Here is a 20,480-nt window from a genome sequence, read left to right as displayed (position 1 = left end):
GTGGGTGCTTTCACATGAGGCTGAGACATTTCTCTGCCCTGGGTGACTGTAACTACAGTGGCATTTACTGTGTAAACCCAGGGTTCTTAGCATGTCCTGGCATGCCCCACAGCACCAGGACAGGCAGAGCCTGGATGCTGTCACAGAAGCAATTGGGCTTATGGACCTGTTTAGTCTGTGGGGTGGGGAAATGGTGATGGGGTAAGAGGGGCTCCCTGGGCTAATGCTCCACAGAGAGTTGTGCTGGGGGGGTGAGTGTATGCCCCCCAGTGCTATTGCCAGGCAGCCTGTTTTGTGCATCTTGCACCTTCTGACTGTGTGGAGATGCTGGAGGGCCCTAAGCAGGCAGATGGGGGGCCCTGATGAGCAGCACTATGGGCTGGAAGGAGCATGGGGTGACCGTTCTTTTCCTGTGTGTGCTGCTGGGACAGCACTGAGGACATGCCTGCAAGTATTCACAGCTAATGGGGGAGTACACACTCCTGCTGCTTGGGTTTTTTTTTCCAGCCACAGCAGGGAAGACTTGCAGGGTGGCACGAGAGTGTCTGTGCACTGACAGGCCTCTGCAGCAGGTGCTGCAGCAACAAGTGGAGGAACCAGCAATGGCTGCCCTCTGCATGCTGGTGCCCAACATGTGGGCAGCATCTGCCAAAGGCTACCTGGTGCCAAGAGAGCCCCCCTCCAGCTTGTTCCTGAGCAAGGACCACTGTGAGAAGGGATGATGACCTTTGCCACTGCCCAGTGTGGTACAGCAGCAGTGCGTTTATTTAGTGTTAAAGGGAGCAGCACCACCAACAACAGAAAAAGCTAATGTACACAGAAAAGGGACTGAAGGCTGTTCGGTGGCTCATGGCAACAGCAGTAGCTGGGCCTTCCTCCAGCACTGCGCCAGACTAAAGAAGGCGCGGTCCTGCATGGAGCATCAGTTGTTCCTGGAGGATGCAAAACCATGCTGAAAATAACATCAAAGGTGTGCAAATACTGGCCAACAGCGATCCGCACTCTCTGGTTAGACTCACACTCCTGGGAACCTGCTCTTGGAGAGGTATTAAGCCCAAGGAGCCATGCAGATGCTGTTACAGGCAGCCCTGGAAATGAGACACCACATATTTCTTGCAACGACACCAAAAGAAATGAGGTTTCTCCCAAGGACAAAGAGCAACTGCTGAAACCATTAGTGCGGGCTGCTGCTCAGGGCACATGTGCATTGATGAGGAAAGCACCCACCCAGGTGTGCAGTAGGGCAGCTCTGTCTCAGACCCTCTTATCCCAGTTTGGTGGCTGTGGAAGGCACAGTACTGCTGGAAGGGAGCCACAATCCCAGTGGGGAGAAGTGTTCAGTCCAGGCTAAGCATCCCAGAGGTAAAGCTGTCTGGTGGTGAGCTTACCACTCTGGGAGGATGATTTCCAGGGTTGAGTTGCAATTTCAGCAGAAGTATTAGCATCAGCACCAACTAACTTCCTCCCCCAGCTCCATCTGAGAGCCAGATGAGAGGTATAAAGCCAGCCTCGCCTGAGTCTTTTGGTGTTTGCAACTTAAATATGGGAGTAAGACTTTAGTAAGCAATCGCTTTTGTTTTTCTGAAGAGTCACCCCATATCCTGCAATTGGTGTTAGCAGCATAACCCCCGGCTGCGTTTCTCCCCTGTGATACTGCCAGGGTGAGCTTTATTCACCACATGTTGGTATCAACCACCTGGCTGACTTTTAATTCACTGTACAAGGGAGACAACTAGACTATCCAACACTGCTGAGACAACTCAAAGGTAACAGAACTGGGAAGTAATACAGGAATGTGACCTAGCTTTAAATCTCCTGCCTTTTAGTTGCTCACAATGGAGGTGTCAAAAAAATAGCAGTTGGGAAAATTAAGACATCCTATTTACAAGTTCATATGCACTTAAAGTACATAATGGAGCCTCATTCCTCTGACAATGCATGTTGTGCACCCACAGAGAGAATGGGCTTGAACGGTCATCAAAAACATCTTCAAAGTTCCTTTTTTTTTCCTTAAAAAAATAAGTTATTTTAGACCTGACAAATCACTTGCCAAAGGGAAGCAGCTGTTAAACAGAAGCAGTTACTCAGTTATACAAGGGCAAAGAAAGCATCAGTCAATGAGCTTTAGAGGCTTGTATAACGAAGGAGGCAATTTTAAAAGCTTTAAGAAATTCACTCTCTGGCTAACGGTTGCTTGCCAGCTTTCAGCGTGCAGCAACCCAAGTTTAAAGCTCTGGGGTTTCTCATCGCACCCAGCCAGCCAATGGCAGGACAGGACAGGACATGACACCCTAGGGCTCACCTGCATGCAAGCTTCTGCCAAGCGGTGGTGGATGTGAGCTCAGCTGGAGACTCACTGTGGTACCTCGGCAGTAAGTCAGCAGCACGGAGCCAGCCCATGGGAGGAAGGCAGCGGAAGTTCAGCCGGGGCTCCCCTCCCTCACCGGGGCTGCATGGACTTCCACACCATCACTCCTCCCAGTAATGCCTTTGGCTGGCAAGCACTGGAGGCTGGCAATGCGGTTTGTAATACTCAGTGAATCAATTAATTCCTCCCCAGTCCTGTCCTCCCCAAGGCTAGCTGCTCTGTGTCCACATCTCACTGCAGGCAGATTGGGATCGCTGCAACTGGCTCCTACCTGCACGAGGTGGAAGGGTAAGGGGTCAAGTCCCCCTCCAGCTGCCTGGGTCCAGACCTGGAGGTCAGGTCCGGATCACACTGCACTGGGGGAGGAGGCAGCTCCAGTCCTGCACCCCCTCTCCCCAGGTCCCAGTGAGACACCAGCAGAGCTGAACCACGGTCCTCAGAGGAGAATGTTGAGAGCCGGGGGCAGGTTTCTCTGTGTGCGGACGGAAATGGTGAGAGTTTCATTTCCCCATGACACCGGGACGAGGGGACAGGGAGGGGGCATCCGAGGAAGTTCAGTCCCTCACAGCACAAAAAGCAGGATGAGCACCACCAGCAGGATGATGAAGAGGACCACAATTGCACACCACTGCCGTCGATCTGGAAGGCAAAGGATGTGTCAGTCTTCCTGCTTTAACAGGGAAAGAAAACTGGGGGAGAGCTTTTCTTTGCTCTACTACTAGGAGCCCAGTTTCAGCTTAGGGAAGCTTGAAAAAAACAAAACAGCAGCTCCTTTGGCTATGGGGTGACATGTTTCTCCTCCAGGATACATCTGTTTTCAGGGACAGCTGTGGGAATTTTGAGGCTTCTCCCGAGCCAAGTTCAAACAGATTTGGTAAGCTGGTTCAAAAGCAATCAGGAAGAATAAGCAGAAAACTGCTGTTGCTGCTCATTTGTGGAATAACCTGTTTGTTGGAGGAACAAGAAGGGGTCTGGTGAAAGCTGCCCGAAAGAACTCTGCCAGGAAGAGCCTATGGCAGCTCCCTGGAGAAGACTGCCAAGAATGAGGTTTCCCCTGGACATCTTCGCACCTTGCTGGCCTTGCGCATGCTCTGCAGAAGCTCAATGCTGCATTGTCTCTGAGAACTACTCTGTCTATGGTCACACCTGCATGTCAGAGAGAAAGCCCCTGAGAGACAATGGTGCAGCAGTGGGGACAGGGCTGCTGCCACCCCCCAGCTTCAGGGCACAGCAGGGAAGAACCCTCCTGGTCAGCAACAGCACGTACAATGCCAGGGATAGCAGAAATGCTCATTCACAATTCTCAGGAACATGGCAATGCCAAAGCATTTTTCCCAGAGGAATAGAGAGATATGCAAGGTTTGCCAGTGGTCATGCTGCCACTGGACTTACTGGTGATCCAAAGTGCACTGTCAGCACTCCAAACAGTCTCTGTAGGGCCGTATTTCCACAACCTCGTAAATCCCCTGTCCAGCCTAATCTTGCAGAGTAGGAGCACTTCTCCTCCTGACTCACTGCTGCCTCCACATGCTACGCCAGCACCCAGGGGAGAGGGGTGACAGCGGAGGTGGCCATGGGCGCAGCGCCAGCACTCAAGAGCAGTGAGCTGGTGGCAGGGGACTTCCCGGCAGGCATGCTGGGCTTCCTGTTTGCTCTGCCCGCGGCACCCTGCCAGCCCACTGGCTTCAGGCACAGCCTTATAAGGACTTTTCTTGTGGGTTCAGCCTCCCCTGGTGCAGAAGTCGCCTTTTTCCTCCACCAGCTGAGCGATATATCTGACTGACAACAGGCCTGCAGCCCGAGGGTGCCAGCAGCCTGAGGGCAGGTGGGATTTGGAAAGGGGCTTGGTGTAGGCATTTGGTGCTGGGAAAGCCACACACGGTGGCAACTGTTTTATGGCACCCTGAAAGCTTTTGCTCCACAGGCAGCCCGGGAAACTGCAGTAGAGCAGGAGGCTGCAGAGCTTCCCCTCCAACCATCTAGAGGGGATTTTCCCACTGCAGCATTAACAGCATAAATACAAAGTCATCTGTAAATAAAATAAAGGCTAAGAACAGGCTGCAGAGTCTGGGCAGGAACGGCTGCAGGGCTTGTAAGTCTTCCCCCTTTTACAAGCAGTGAGAGCTGCTCCCTCCTATCTGCTCGGCTCTGGGATGGCTGTCAGTGGGTGGGAACACATAGCATCCCACTGAAGATCTGCGAGCTTGTTTCTCCCTTCCTAAGATTGGATCCCACTTCCTGGGACTTACCACTTGTCATGTGAGACACTTTGGCAAGCTTCTTCATGACGTTATCAAGCCGCGACTGAGTGCTGTCTAATTCGTGGGAGAAGTCATCCAGCATCCTAGGGACAGAGAAGCATGGCATTCGTCAGGAAGTGGCACGTCCCATTGGGATTTCTCAGCATGCTTGCACACTGATCAGAAGTCTTGATGTGATCAGTGCACCACACCTTGGCAGAGAAAATGAACATGGACTGGTCTCCTGAAAACACTCAAAAGGGGGAAAAAGCCTGCTGGAGCAGCAGGTCTGCTGCCAAGTGGGAAGTCACTTGGGACTCCTGTCAGACTGTCTCCCCGCATGTCCACAGCTGAGCTCTATGCACCCTGCAAGGTGAGGAATGGGGTTTTTCATCTTTTGAAGGGAAAAGTCTCATTTATAGTCTGTGATTAACAGACACCAGTTAGACAGATCTAGGTGCCAGCTTGGACTTGAACTCCCTTTTCTTGTTCTGGGCTTGTAGTTGAAGCAAAAATCTTGTTTCAGTCATGTATCAAGCAGGAATTAAATTTGCAATTGCTTTTAAGGTGCTTTCTAAGCTCTGCATGGAAGTTACCTCTCTACTTCCTCCATACTAAGACTGTAACGAAAGCCTTCCTGAAGCCATGCTTTGCCAATGCCAAGCACCTATGTGAAGACAAAAGAGCACAACCAGAGTCAAGATACCAATCCAATTGTCTCCAGCCAGCAGGATTTTAAAGCTTAATACATTTAAAAGGAGAGCTTCCTTCAATTGGAGTTCTAAGGCACTTGTTAAACCTTCATTCAGTGGGGAAAGAGTTGTAAAAAACCTCAATGCAGTAGTCATCTGCTACTGTCTAGCAAGCACTGATGGCTCATGCAGTGATCTGGAAGCAGACACACCACACTGATCTGCTTCCTGACAGCAGGAGTCTCATGCTGCAAGACTTCATCAGGAGGTGTGTTTAAAGTTCCTTCATTCCATCAAACAAGACATCACTTCACAAGGGGCATAACCTCCCAGACTCCTATCAGCCAAACAAAGAAGGTTTTCAGGCATGAACCCTTCAAGCCTCTCTGGAAGTGGTAGCCGTCAGCCTGCCTAACTGGAAACTTTATGCACTTGTCTGCAAAGGACAGGAACTGGGAAAAAAATCTAATTTATATGTAAATGATGAATGCAAATTACTCTGTGAGCTACCCTTTAACCTTTAGCGTGGGTGAGGGATATTTTTAGCTTTAACTATGAATAGCAGCTCTGTGCTGCATGTTTCAGAGTGGCAAGGCAGAGCTGAAAGCTCCTGGGTCAAGCAGTTATCCAGGGGCAGCAAAAAAAGCCCATGGAGTGGTAAAGTGCCCAGTATTCCCATTACACAGTACCTCCCTCCCTCCCTCCCTCATCTTTTCAGCAGTGCTGGCTGCCTGAAGCCAAGGAACTAAATGTGTGTCTTAGAGGGAGTATGCAGAAAGGAGAGAGAAGGAAAAGCAAACTGGCAGCTAAGCCTGCCCTAGGTGCAGACTTTCAAAATGAACAAGGCTGCAGTTGGATCCTTGCAGGCTGCAGTAACAAATGCTTTCCACTGCCTAAAATCAAAGGCCAGCTAGGACAGGCTACCTGAATGACTAGTAAATTCAACACCCTAACAGGAACAGAGATATGTGTGTGAGAACCTCCAGCTGTGTTGCAGCCAGCCCCATACTGGGTTTTTGGTGCTGCATCTAACACTTACACTGCTTGCTCCTCCAGCTCCCCACCAATGCGCTGAGACATGTTCTTCAGCACTCCAATGCTGCCAGAGACCAGCTCCAACTGCTCATCTTGCTGCTCCACAATCAACTGGTGCCAAAGAGAAAAGAAACAGGCAATTATAGGTATGCTGCATTCTGCAGTTGGGTCAGAGCCAGCTGATCTGCTGGACACTCACTGGTCAGCCAACATCAGCTGCAGAGCCTGGGTACAGATCTAAGTTACAAAGAATGAGGACCACATTCCTAAAAAACGCTGGAGAAGTGACAGCCATAGGAAAGCCTCCCCAGCATGGCATTCCTGTGGCACAGCAGGCTGCAGTTTCTTGACACCCCTGCAAACCCAGTGTCGGCTCACCTGTGCCCCTGCTGTTCCCTGCTGCACCCCCCACTAAAGAGACTCCTGAAAGCCACACGGACTGGTCATCAAAACCTCCACAAGCCCCCCTGCTCGTAGCAGGTATAGGAAATGCAACCTGGAACATGCTGCAGCTAACAAGGGGTTAACGTGAGTAAAAGGCTTTTGCAGCTTCTACAGCTAAAAATAGCAAGCCTGGCTCTGAATGTGCCAAAAGAATCAGGCTGCTAATGTTTTAAGTCACCTTCAGGGCGCTGTCACACTGAGGATTAGATTTACCCTAGTTACCTATTTCTGAATCTATTTATCTTCCCAGAGTCACTAGGTAAAACTCATCTTGAGCGCTGGGGTGGCAGTGTGGGTCAGGGTAGAGTTTGCCACCCTAGAGGAGCTGCCTGTTTAAAGGCCTGTATTTGGGTGGGCTGCTGCACGCTGCCTGGCACTTCCACAGGCAAACTCCCCTGGTGCTGGGAAGTCCCTCACCAGGGGTTCTTGCAAAGCCCTCACACAGGCTTTCTCACAAACCTCATGTTGACAAAGGCAGGAAAAGGAAGCAGACACATGCTCCTGCTCCCAGCCTGTTCTGATGAAGATGCACACAAACAACCGCAAACATCAGCTCATTTTTTAACACAGGGAAGTTGCGTAAGAGAAACAGGCTCTTTTCTGTTTGCAGTATTTCTACTCTTCCAAGGATTTCAGCAATCCTTGCAGTGCTAAAACTTAGTGAGCTACATCTTCCAGATCATGCTGATTGCCTTCAGTACAGAGCAGAAGACCCAAGCCTCAAGGCTTAAAAACTCTGCACCAAGATGCATCCAAAGCTGTGACGTACAGGAAATGCATGCACAGGTATATGCTGCAAGCAAAAGAGGAGGCCTATCAGGCACCTGGCTCCAGACCAGCCAAGGACATGATTTTTCTGGCTCTCTCAGCCCATACCTCATCCCCACAGCACCCATTTGGCAAGCAAAGCTATTTAATCTACGTGGTGCCAGATGCCATACCTGTTGTTGAGCTTGCTGCTCTTCAATGAAGTGTGAATTTGCTAATTGCAGGTCCCGGTCCAGACGGCTGTGTTTGTCAGGTCCAGTGCTCCAACTCTGACTCCCACTTTCTCCCAGGAGTGCCTAAACAGATGCATAGAGCCCTTAGTAACATCCTTGTGTCTGCTCACAGCCTCTACAGGGTGTAATGGGAAGGCAGACAGGGCAATACTCCTGTACACATGCATACAGCATCATTTTCCTCCTGCTCTGTCGCTACTCAGCCAGAGTGCTGTCACAACTAAATCAACACAGTGCCAAAATGCCAGCCTGGGGAGTCTCTGCAGCCTGACTATTGAAGATATGGTTTAGTGTGATATGGTTTAGTGTGAGGTGTCCCTGCCCATGGCATGGGGGTTGGAACTAGATGATCTTAAGGTCCTTTCCAACCCTAAATATTCTATGATTCTATGGTATGCCTCTCCAACAGCAGGAGTCCTGGAATATGATCGAGAGACGATGCACACAGGAGGTTTGCACAGTACAAAGGACTAGCACAGGTCTGCTCAAGAGACAGCACTGTGTGCTAGGACACATAAGCTGGGAAGCATCCAGATATATTGTATTAAAATATGTATAGCTCGAACTGAACACTGTGCTACCAGTGACAGAGGCTTAACAGGGTCTGGATAAAGTACTTACCCAGTTGAGCTGAGTTTAAAATAATGCAATATATAACCACAGCAGTGTTGCATGCTCATGTTCTTTGATTCGGGCTACCTGTGCTAGGAGAAACTTAGCTTTCTAGCCAAGTCTGGTGCCTGGAAGGGGTGTAACATAAGGAGAAGATGCTAGAGAATGAATGTGGCCCACAGGTGAGGAGCTACACCCTGCAGCACAATAGGGTAGGGAGCTCTGCCCACCAGTATGGAGGCAAGGCCAACTTGTAATGAGATGGTCTTACAGCTTTCAGACAGGAAGTATTTTCGGACCAAGTATTCGTGAAGAACAGCAAGACATCACCAGGCTGCTCTAGCAGGCTAAGGTCAAGACTGTCACTATGGTTCATTTGCCTTACAAAGTTCAAGAGGGCTAAGTAAAGCTGATGGACCAACAGTGCAGGAAGCAAACAGGACGTGTGGCTTTGCCCTGAGACACTGAACAAGCTCCTGGTTCTCTCCAGTTTGTGGCAAGCGTAGCTACCACTTATTTAACATGGTGCACTAGTTCTGCTGCAGAAGGGCCTGTTTGGCATCCTTAGCCTGTGAGGGTCAGATCACCACCAGGTAGTCTTTCAGACACAGGGCATGCTGAAGAGCAGCTGCAGCCCAGCTCAGCACAGGCTTCGTGGTCTGGAGGAAAGGCGAGGAGCTGGGGAAGGGGGAGGAAGACGGCAAGGGGAAGTCAGTTTTCCTGACCAGATGTCACCACATGAGCTGGGCCATATGGTCTCCTGCAGCTAGCAGGAACTTTGCACAAAGGAAAGCAGCAAAATGCAGAGACAGATACAGACTTGTTTGAGCAAGAGTGTAAGGGATTTGGTTCTTCAAGTGTTTACCAAGCACATCAACTAACCCTGCAACAAGCTCAAGAATTAGCTCAGTCCTTCAGTAGCTTGTTGCAGTTTGTAATTTTTGCCACAAGTTACTTGTATGAAGTGTGCACCAGGTTTTACTCGGGCAGCTCTGGAAGTCAGCTCTGAGATCTCCTTACAGCCTCCCTGTCAACCAGGAAGGAGCACAAGCTGCACCTATTTCTATTCCTTAGATTACATGTGCAGATAACCTGAGACTCCTTGAGCTTTTTCCATCTTATTACATGGCTAACCATTACGACAGGCAGCTGTGTGAAAGGATATTGCAGCATCTTGGCTCCTAAATACAGCAGAGTGCAGGATTACATTCACTGACATGGATTCTGAGTCTGCACCCGAGGAGGGATATTCCCCTTTCCACGGGATGATGCAACACTGACAGTTGTACACAAACAGATCTGCAGACAGAGACAGATGGTGAGTACTGACTTTTTGCTTTGAGAGACAGGCTTGGAAGAAGCAGCAACATGCCGGCAAGACCAGCTCACTCAGGTCAGAAAAACACACACAGTTCAAACACACAACTTTGCTGTAGCATGCAAGCCCCTTCCCGGAACAAAGGTTTTTACGGGGATGAACTACAGACAAGATCTACCTTGTAATTACAGCTTTTATACACTTCTAATCAATGCTATACACTCTACCTTACAACATGAAGCCTTGCAGTAAGTGAAAACAGAAGTTTCTCCTAACACATAGCTTAAGATAATGGCTGCTAGAGCTGATAAATCCTCCTCATTCCTTAAAGTACCAAACAGCCACAGTGTTCACTTAACTTGCCTTTTTCTGTTTCTCACCTGCCTGTTTTTTCTTTCAGCCAGTGCTTGCATGGAGGAGTTTGACATCTGGTCCTTCATTTCCTGTTTGTTCAACAAAAGATGTAGTATGTGAGCATTGGATTTGAGGTGACAGGCAGTTTCACAGTGTAACAGGGCTGTCTATATCCAGAAAGGCTATTTTAGAGGCAGTGAGGGAAGGGGAATTTTCTTTGAAAATGTAAAATTTGAGGATTCTGGAAAAAACTGCAGGAAGCTTCATTGTAATTCATCATTTTACTAATACTAGAATCAAGAACAATGAGACATTTTTAAAATATTAAATTTTACTACTTGCTCTGCTACAGCCAGAAACACTTTTATTTGTGTAATATTAAACTAACATTCCCATTGATAGACTGTAAGGAAGAATCATGTTCTTCAAGGTTTTGGGAGCCTGTAACCCCCTACACTTTATTCCTAGTCGCATCTGAGTTTTTATTGCACAGGACGAGATAGATTTCCTGTCCTGTGGCCATCCTCTCTGACTATGCATATGTTTTCTCCTCTATCACTTCAGTTTTGCTATCCAGTACCTGGAAAGATCACTAGCCACAGAAGGCTCCCCATTACAACAGTCTAGTTTTTAAAGGATAGATTAGCAAGTAGTCAATATGATCTAGTAGAGGTTGACTCACCAGCAGAATTCTGATGTCACCAGGACATTCAGGTATATTTTACTGTTCAGAGGCATGTAATACATCACTTAAGAGCACTGTATCCCATTCAGTTACTTTCACCTGCTGCTGTGCACCATGTATTCCCCCATAGAAACTGGAAGTCAGCTGCATAATGCCTCTAATGAATCTCATTTAACAATTAAGAGACTGCTCCAAAATCCATTAGCCAGCGATCTTCAGCCAGAAAAAGAGGACCATAGAGTGGGCTTGCATGATCCTGTCTGTTTGGGAGTGGACTACACTGAGAGAAAAGCAGTCAGTAGATGCCTGCTACATGGGGCCAGTGTGGTTTAGGTATCAGTTCCCAGGCAGCAAGCCTTAGGAACTGCATCCAGATCACAGGACTTCAGGTAGAGTAACAAGCTTTCCACCAGCCACAGCAATGCATTTTGTGAAATAGGAACATCAGAGTCATGAGGGGCAGCAGAAACTATGCTATGCTTACTGTAGCTATTAATAGGAAGAAAACTTCCCAACTAGCAACTTGTTACCAGGCAGTGATGCTTTTAGGAAGATGTTACTTCTCTATTTGTTACCACCAAGTTGTTAAAATCTTCCTTTTGCTTCTGAAGTTTGAACTTAAACTAAAAAACCTGTTCTTTCTTGAGTTAAAAATAAATCTAGTGGTTGTTTGGACTATGTTGTACGGGTAGGAAATGGAAGTCACCACGTCAGTAATGCTAGGCTTTAACCATCTCTCAGTGTTCAAAGTGGACTCTGTTTTGAAAACTAGGGCTACAAAAGCACAGGGCAGTTGCGATTTCCTTCAACTCTGAAGGGAGGCTCCAGCCTCTCCTGCATCACAGAAGGTCTTTATTCTTCCTCTCCAGTTACTATAGGTTCAGGCTTACTATTGTAGGAGTTGTGAAGACTTTTAGAAGAGGTAGCAGCAGCAAAGGAGGATATGCCCCAAACCCATATGGGCAGCCCAGGAGGGAGCACAAGGGGAAGAGAATGAAGCCCGAGAGAGAGCAGGTATCAGGTTTATTCTCTACTCTCCAGTTCATCGTGGAAATGGCCACAAGACTTCCTTTATTTAACCATCTAATCATTCCTCCGCCTTCCTTCCTCATGCTGCCTCATCATGCTCCCACCCCAAGGCCACGTTCCTTACCCTGACCACCTGCCGCGTGCTTGTGATGAAGGCTTTCCTGATACCCAGCTCCGTCGCATCGAGGTTGAATTTCCGTGGGTTTGCCTCAACAATGCGTAGACAGCGAGTCAAGGAGTCCCCATTAGCTGCCTTGGGTATGCAAACAGACACACAAACCCACAGGGTGCCTCAGTGGGGGCCTACCAAGCAGCCACTGTGCCATGCCTTTTCCCTATTTGCAAAGTATGAAACACTGGAGGAAAAAGCAGGCATGGCAGGAACGTACTGTGTAGTACATCCACCAGTGTGAGGTTCCTCTCCTACGTTTTTTTGGTTCTCTGATGTTCAGATGAACACAAGGGAAAAGGAGTATTTCTGGAAGCCAGCCTAGAGTATGACTGACTACACAGAAATCCAAACTCATACAACACAATAGGCTTTCTAGAACAAAGCCTTAAAATATACCTTGTCAAAAGGAAAATGAAAAAGCAAAAGGAAAATCCTTTTGCTGCAGACGTCTGCCTTAATTTCTCATTCGCAGTTTGGGAAAAGCCAACATAAATGCAAAACTCAATCCCAAACAGTCCTTTCTGCAAAAAGTAACTACTGGCAAGCACTGGTACTTGGCTATTTAGTACAATCCAGGAACCACATCCCACAGCTCCAAAGAACCACAGAAAGGATATTAATTGTTTCATCCAAGTCTTCCAGGTCCCACTCGATGCTCCGCAGGTTGTTCCTGAGCTCATTAGTGGTCCAATCGATTTCTTCTCTTGTGGCAATGGAGGGATCTTGCAAGAGCTCTGTCCACCTCTGGAAAAGCCCCTGGGCAGTATTCACAGCTTTCTGCACCTCCCTGCAGCCAAGGTGATTAAAGAGAAGTGAAGGGATTACCATCAGTTCCTCTGCAGCAGTCACACCGGGACAGACCTATGTCCAACTGCACAGGGAAGCACAGCTTTCTCCCAATTTTTAGCTTATTTTGTGAAGTAAGGGTTTGCCCTACCTACTGGACAATCCCATCCCTTGTTGCAGCACCAACTTACATGTCGGCTATTAATGAAGGGACATATTTCTTTAGAGGAGGTTTCTGTCGAGTGTCACACAGGCAAGTCAGGGCAGTGTCTGAACAAGGCAGCTCTTTGGCAATTAATGTTCTGCATTCCTCTCAACAGCTTTCCTCTGAAGACTCCTGACTACCCATGTAAGATCCCCTAGGGCACAGAAAATTATAGGAACTGTCCCCACAGTACCAGCCAGGCAGACTGTTGAGTGCAGCACTGTTTATTTTAATTCAGCATTTAAAAAACACACAGCTCTACTACACTGGCTTAGGGAACACAAGTCTTTTCTGCTGCTCTAAGCTTTTTGGAGATGAGTGTGTTCACAGCTTTGCTGACAGCACTGAATGCTGCTTTGACGGTTTGGGCAAATGGGTCTGTAAGTTTGGGTCACGGTCCATCAGCATGGTTATCTGTATTTACAAACTGCAGTCCTGAGCTGTGAACTGCCCCTCCATACTGACAAGAACCCAGGATGAGGGATGTAGACAAGGCCAGACTTCGCTGATGTGGAAAGTGGCCACCACAAGCTCAAGAGCTTACATCCAGCATCTATGTAAGATGTTGGTTTATCCAAGTGAAGGAAAGCAGGTTATCAGTAGGGGAAGCCCAGAACAGATGACCTGAGACTGCACTCTGCAGCTCTCTACACCACGGCCTGTGCTAAGCTGCAGTCTCTCGGCACCCTGATGGGTGTCCCTTCTTGTCTGGCAGGCCTACAGTTCCAAGTCTGCCATATCTAGTGCCCTGAAGGCAGCAGCCCACACTGTGCATCTGTCAAGCTTTGTTCCCTTCACTACTTGCTAGAAGAAGTTTTGGGGTATTTTTTTTTGTTTGGGTTTGTTTTGTTTTTTTAATTTGAGCATACCTGGGGGGGTTCCCACAAAAGGAGTTTAAAGTAGAGCTGGCTGCCCTCCAATGGGAGGCATTAGAAACACCAGGAAAGCAAACTAAATGCAACGCTGGTGGCTCCATCACCAGCCCCTTCGACCTGCTGGGTAATAATTAACACTGGGAGCGGCAGCACAACCCTCTCCCCTCCCAGCCCCTTCCGCATGGTGCGGGAACCTCTCTGAAAAGTTTGACAAGACATTTGCTCCCCACCCTTGGCAACTTGTATTTTTTCCCCCTTGCACCAGTTCAACCTGGCAGAGTGATTCACTTTCCCTGGCTGCACCAGTGTCCTTTCCCACACCTCTTACGCTTGTATGGCTTTCCCCACTGCTCCCCTATGAGCACCTCTGCTGCTCTTGAGTGCTGTTTCACTGTGACATGAGGTAGGAGACCCACCTGCAGCAGCTAAAGGTGGCCCCAAAGTAGTTTTTAGAGACTGAGGTGCTTTCATCCTACTAATTTCCTCCTGTCTTGACCACCTTTGTGGTGGTCACCTTTGTGGTCAAGGCAGGTTTGCGTTTGTCTGTGTTCAGACTCTTCCCTGCTTGCGTTTTCTCATGGCCACTGTCCATATTGCAGTTTGTTTCACAACTCAGTCCCCTTCTCCCTCCATCCTCCCACCCGCACGCCGCGGCCCTCGTCTCTGGGGGATGCCATCCACAACCAGCCCGTCCGCTCTGCGTGCTGCAGGATAACCTTTCCCAAGCCTCTGCCACCTCCCTCCGAGGGGGACATCCGGGCACGCTGTCCCCAGGCTGTCCCTCCGTGCCTGGACCGCACCTGCAGCCACGGCCGCGCTGCACCTCCCGCTTTACCCGTGGTGCATCTACAGAGTTTGGGCGTCGCTGAACCGGAGCGGGAAGCGCTTCGTGCGCGGAGGCCCGGGCACGGCCCGGCACCTGCCCGGCACAGAGCCTCGTCCCGGGGCTTTCCGCGCCTGGCCTTCGACGTCGAGCAACACAGCGGGGCCGGGGCCGAGCCCGGGGCCGCCCTAGCCGCAAAAGCGGGTGTCGGAAACGCCATTTTCCCCCGTTCCGGTCGCCTCCAGAGATCCCGAACGCCGCTCAGCCCTCACTCCCCGGGGCGGCTATGCCCAGCACCAGCCGCGCCCAGCACCCTGCCCGTGTCTGGGTGTCCCCGACGCTCGCCACTCACCCCTTCACCACGAAGAAGGGGTCCTCCATCGACATGGCGCTGCTGCTGCCGCCGCTGCGCGCCCCCGCGCCACGCCCCCGCCGCCGCACCACCCCCCTTCACCTCGCCACGCCCCTGCCGTCACGAGCGGCTCACATGCGCACTGCGTCGGTGGCCGCGGGGGGTTCCGGTGGTGATGTCGACTAGCTGGTTGGGTCTCGGTATTCTGTGGCTGTCTCCTGAGGGAGTGGGGCAGTGAGCAACGGGGGTGTCCTGGGAGGGGGGGTGCTGTGGGGTTGTTCCTGCTCTTCCAGCCTTTCGCTGCTTGGAGCACAACGTCCCTCTCCCCCTTTTTGCCGCCGCGTCTGTGCTTTCCTGCTTCTTGGCACTAAGGAGGCACGTCCTGAGCGGGGCTGGGGCGGCCGGGCTGCTGGGCCGTGGTCCTGGCAGGGTGTTTTCCCACCCGGCGAGGGAGGAAGAAGGAGAGAGCGACAGCCAGTCTGCTCTGCTCCCGCTACCCTTCCTGCCCCCGGAATGAACAGGCACCGCTTCCTTCCTCCTCCCTTCTGCGGGTGAGAACAGCCCTTTGCCTCTTGGCTTTTGTCCATCTCAGCGTGAGGACCTCCTGTTCCCTCGTTCCCCCCTCTCAAATCTCGGCTCCATAATACCCTCTCTCAGCTGCAAGCACAGAGAGCCCTAGTCTTAGGAAAGCTGGCAGCAGAGAATGATGCCTGTGCAGCACTAGAGGATGTTCAAAACACACACAAGGCAGAGCTTCCTCCGTGCAGCACTTTGCATGTAGAGGGTCCTGTGTTACTCCTATGGGACAGGCAGGCAAGATGGTGAGTTTTGCAGAGGTATGGCCAGGAGCAATCACCCAGATCTTTGGCCTCTTGGAGTGCGTGTCCCTGCCTGCACTCTCTGAATGTGGCTGTGGTCCAGCATCCCTAGCAAAAGCAGTGCCGATTCACTGATGGAAAAGGTACAAAAGATGCCTCCTCAGCATGTGAACTGGATACCTCAATTTTGCAATCACAGCAGCTTTACTCATGAGTGTGGGGTGGGAAGGCTGCGGCCCATGTAAAACCGGTTTCTGCAGTTTTGTGGGGTGAGAAAGCTGCCTTCTGCTCTGGCCAGCCTTGTACCAGGGAAGATGCAGCTTGCCAAGTGTGGTGCAACAGGCCAGAGACAAGCTTTAGGGTTTGTGTTTGCTGGCCCTTCCTTGCTGCACCTTGGATGGCTTGTTTCCCATGCTGGGGTTCCAGCAAAATGCACTGTGCTGAGCATGGAGGGCTCCCTCCAGGTGCCAAGGAGTCATTAGGACCCAAAGACCTTGTACTCCCCAAAACCCCACAATCCTCCAGTGATTTCCACTGTGCTTCACACTCTTCTGAGCTCTCACCTTAAAAACTTGCATATTGAAACTGATCTTAGAGGTGGAGGGTTGTTCCACAAAATGCAGGACACCATAACTCACCTCTCCCTCAATGCAGACATCGCTTTGAAGCAGCTCAGCAAATGTTGTAGCCTTGTTGCTTTGTGTTCAGAGCCTCCATGGGATTTGGCTGTAGTAGTTATAGGGTATTTAAAGACATGATATATTCTGAGCAGCCCACTGAAGGTTATGAGCGTTAGATTTGTTCAAACACTCATGGAAGTCTGTCAGAGGCAATTTGCAGTGCTCCCCTCTTGGTGTGCCAAGACTGCGCAGTTCGGCTTGCTCTCGTCAAGCATCTCCTGAAACCTTCACTATGATGAGAATGAAACAGGAAAGCTCCCACAGCCACTCAGAGTTACTAGCTAGGAATTTCAGAAATCCTGTAATAAATTCTATGAACACTTTATTCACTTAAATGAAAACTTTTGGGGTTTTTTTATGCATTTGCAAAAAAGTGTGAAGCGTTGCAGGGCTGTTGAGGGCTGAAAATAAGGAGGTGTTACTGAAGTGTAGGGAAGTTGCAGACTTTCCAGGAATAACACAGTCTTTTCTTTGATGCTGGAAGTTAATGCACACGATGAAGTTAATGATTTAGATTCAACAGCACTGCTGTGGATTTTTTAGAATGGAGGCATTTTTGCTGTATCTTGTGGGAAGCTCTGATTTTTTTATTTGGAAGCAGTGGGAAGTGTTTTGGTAGCTTTCTGGCATGCTTGGCTAAGTGATTCCTCCCTGGGAGAGGAGTGCTTGGTGCAGGGCACGCAGCTGCAGAACTGGTCAGGAAAGATCTGATTAAACACTTCTGTTCCATAAAGCACCAACTCATCAAAATCCCAACTGTCTGCAGAGAAGAACTGGGCTTACTGAGGCTTTTATCAGGAAAATATTTGCAGCATGTGTGTACATGCACAGGGGAGTGTGTGTATGTGATCCCGTACTAACCCGGTGCAAAAACATGTATTTTGCGAGAAGAGATGGCTTTTCCTCTCAGGGAAAAGCTGGATTGATTTGAATTTGGATTTGTAAAAGTATATGGGTTTTTTTCCTCCAGAAAAGGTTTTACAGCTAAAAGAAGAAGTAATAAAGCTAATGGGTTTCAGATGCTTCAGTGTTTCTCTTCCTCATTTGCATTTTTAGTGAAAGTTGCTGAAGATTTTCTATGGTTATACAAGGAGAGATAAGGCAATGATAACTTGATAAAAAACATTCGTTTGTGGCTAAACAGTCAGTGTTGTGGTGGGCAGTGAGGTTTTCCAGCAAATCCCAAAGTGTTTCCAGCAAATCTTGCCCACCCATGGCCGCTCTGTGTTTGTAACAAGATTTCCTGAGCCTTGTTTTTAGGAACAGGTGGTGACTTGCCTGTGAAGCACCAAAGGCACAGGTGACACAAGGCCTCAACCATGTGACAGCATGGTGACCTGACAGCAGCAGCTCTGAGGCGTTAGAAGAACAAGATGCTGAGAGGTGATTGCCAAGAAAGTGGCTTGGATGCTGGATCCTCCTGGTTACATGCTAGAGCAAATGGAGCGGGTTTCCTTGGACTCACAGTTGTGTGAGCAGGAATGAAGCCTCACCAAAGCTTCTTCTCTGGTTGTGGCTTTCCTCCTGTTGCTGTCTCTTGTGGGCTTTCATTGTCTACTGAGAGATGGTTTCATGCCATAGCCTTACCCTTGGGTAGGTTCATATCAGTGCAAGGCCTGTGTGCAGTAGAGGCTGCAATCCCTGAATGGACAACTGGCCAGAAATGACAAAGATACAATCAAGTACGAAATAAATGAGCAAATGCAAGGTAGAATGGTATTCATGGTAGGATGTGGGATGACTATTCAGAATAATGGTGGTTTAAAAAAAAATATTTCCCTCTTTGTAGTGCATGAGCAATTGATTATTTAATGAGGATGAAAATGGGAAATTAAATTGAGCAAAGGCTGTGGGACTGCCTGCCACAGGATGCCAGGGGTGCTGAGAGTTTACCTGGATCCAGAAAGAGGTTAAATTACATGAGTTACAATGTGCTGTACTGCCAGAGTCCTTGTTACTTTTTTATGTGGGTGAAATCAAAATGAACTTTTCCCTGGCAGCCTTTCCCCATAACCTTCCTTGTTGTCCCTGTTTCCATGGATGACCTCACCAGGGCTGCAGGCTCTGTCACGTTAGAAGGAATGGGTGGCTAAATGATAGTCTGCATGAGGGAAGTGGCACAGATCAGAGAGAGGAGTAGGAGTCAATGCCTGCTGGCAGGCACAGATGTTTTGCAGTTTCCCTTGATGGTGGGAGGAGGGATTCGACACAGAGAGGATCTGCCCTGCCCTTGGTGCCCTCCTCCGTGGTTGCTACTCGTAGGACTCAAGGTTGCCTCCTGGCATGCCTTTGGACTTTGAATAAGGACTGTGTGTGGTGTGGTTTGCTGGCAGGTCCCAAGGACCTTGGTCCCCCTTTTCGTTAGCAGGGATCAGAGCAGGCTTCTCTCCTAGGATAACAGCTCCATGGCTCCAAGGCATCATTGTGTATCCTCCCCATCATGCCTAAGCAAAACACTCGCACAGAGAACACATCTGCACTCTGGGATGTGCAGAGGGCTACAGCTGTCATTCGCCTGCTGGCTAAAAGGAAGGTGACATTGAGATACAGGGAAAGTTAAAAAATAATTAGGCAGAGAGTCCTTTGGGCAGGAGAACTACCCTGCCATTTGCCCAACTGAGACTTGGTTGGCTCTGCAGAATTTGTATGATTAATTTCGGATGTTTAACCCCATACTGGGCTGCAGGTGAACACCACCGAGGCTGCCTTCTCCTGTAGCGAAGAGTTTGTTGGGGAGCCAATCACTCCAGTGAAAAGCATGGGCTTTGCTGTGCAGCCAGAGGGTTGTCTGCTGGGCTGCATCCCAGGGCTGTCCTGCTTCTTTTCCCCCTGGACACAAGGCAGCCTCTGTCTTTGGAAATGGCACAGGACCCATTGCAGGCATATCAGAGAGGGGAAAAAAATACAGGAAGGTAGATTACAATGGAAGGGTTGTGTGATAGGAAACCCTGGAAAATAAATGCATTTTTTTCCTCAGGAAACCCAAACTGGTTCCATAAAACACTGAAAGATGTGGGGCCACATTTTTCCAGGGGCAATGGCTGCCTGAAGAAGCTGATAGCTGGGAGTGGGATTCCGCCCCGACCCCCTTTGTATTTGGAGAGATCGCTGGAGGAGTAGCAGGATTTCTGATGAGCCGGGAGCCCAGGTCACAGGTCTCCAGAGGAGGGAAGGGAAATCCCAAAGCTCAGAGTAAGGGAAGGGAAATTTTAAATTATTTGTGAAAGAGCAAAAGGGGGAATCCCAGGTTACTGATGAAAAAAAAACCAAACTGTAGGAAGGAGTCCTGCCTGCCTGGGCTATCTACACTATCATCGCTGTTCATAGGTAGGAGGTTTTTAACCCTGGAAAAACTCTTTGCTTTCTAATATATGACTGTGCTTTCAGGGGTGGGTGTCTCAGCCATTTCAGAAGAGGAAGGAGGGAGCTGCTTTCACTCCTTTGACTTTAGGTTTTGTATTGATTTGTTTGTGTTTGTTTCACTTGTGCATTGTGCTTGGTTTTCATTTGGCAGTGATTAGTGGTTAGCACTCTGCTGTTTTGGGATGTTTCCCAGCTCTTCTGACCTTATCTCTAAGCTTGGATAAACCAGAGCAGTTGGGAACCTTGGGGAATTAGTTACTGATATCCAATTGCAGCAGGTCCAGACCACATCCATGTGAGTTATTGATTTTTCTGAGAAAAAAACCCCAACCAAATAACCCCAGAGAAACCTTCTTCTCATCCTGAGCCCTGTGTAGGTCCCTCACAACTGAGATGTTTATTATTCCCATCTAGAAATGAACTTGGGCTGCAGATGAATCACATTTGGAAATTATCCTCCCTGCGCTGTTTTGCTTCCAGCAGCAATCTCTTGGGATGTGCCTGGATCTCCCCAGGGCTTTGGCTGTCCTGAAGCTCTGCTTTTCCTGCAAGGCAACTGTTGGTGCGAAGGCTTTTTTCCCAGCCTCAGTGGTGAGGGAGGTTTGGTTTCTTTGTTCTTAATCTTCTT

The 20,480-nt window shown here is 49.3% G+C and overlaps 1 protein-coding gene across 1 annotated transcript; it reads right to left on the bottom strand.

The window, feature by feature from the left end:
* Positions 1–717: 717 nt before the first annotated feature.
* STX6 (syntaxin 6) lies at positions 718–15,064 on the bottom strand. Its single transcript, XM_034063742.1, has 8 exons — positions 14,992–15,064; positions 12,568–12,737; positions 11,903–11,997; positions 10,091–10,153; positions 7,721–7,843; positions 6,340–6,446; positions 4,618–4,712; positions 718–3,007 (listed from the first exon to the last, which is right to left on the bottom strand). The coding sequence occupies exons 1-8, from the start codon at positions 15,024–15,026 to the stop codon at positions 2,931–2,933; spliced, it is 765 nt and encodes a 254-aa protein (XP_033919633.1). The 5' UTR covers positions 15,027–15,064; the 3' UTR covers positions 718–2,930.
* Between the last annotated feature and the right edge of the window lie 5,416 nt (positions 15,065–20,480).

The sequence above is a fragment of the Melopsittacus undulatus genome, chromosome 6, assembly GCF_012275295.1.
Source record: "Melopsittacus undulatus isolate bMelUnd1 chromosome 6, bMelUnd1.mat.Z, whole genome shotgun sequence".
NCBI classification, from domain to species: domain Eukaryota; kingdom Metazoa; phylum Chordata; class Aves; order Psittaciformes; family Psittaculidae; genus Melopsittacus; species Melopsittacus undulatus.
Note: the sequence above shows the minus strand (reverse complement) of the source record. Positions and strands in the feature narration are given on the sequence as shown.

Coding starts and splice junctions, on each gene's coding strand:
- STX6 (XM_034063742.1), bottom strand. CDS start 15,026: ATGTCGATGGAGGACCCCTTCTTCGTGGTGAAGGG. Junction 12,738..14,991: donor CCCTTCTTCGTGGTGAAGGG/GTGAGTGGCGAG, acceptor CCTTGGCTGCAG/GGAGGTGCAGAAAGCTGTGA. Junction 3,008..4,617: donor AGTGTCTCACATGACAAGTG/GTAAGTCCCAGG, acceptor TTTGCCTTCCAG/ATCGACGGCAGTGGTGTGCA.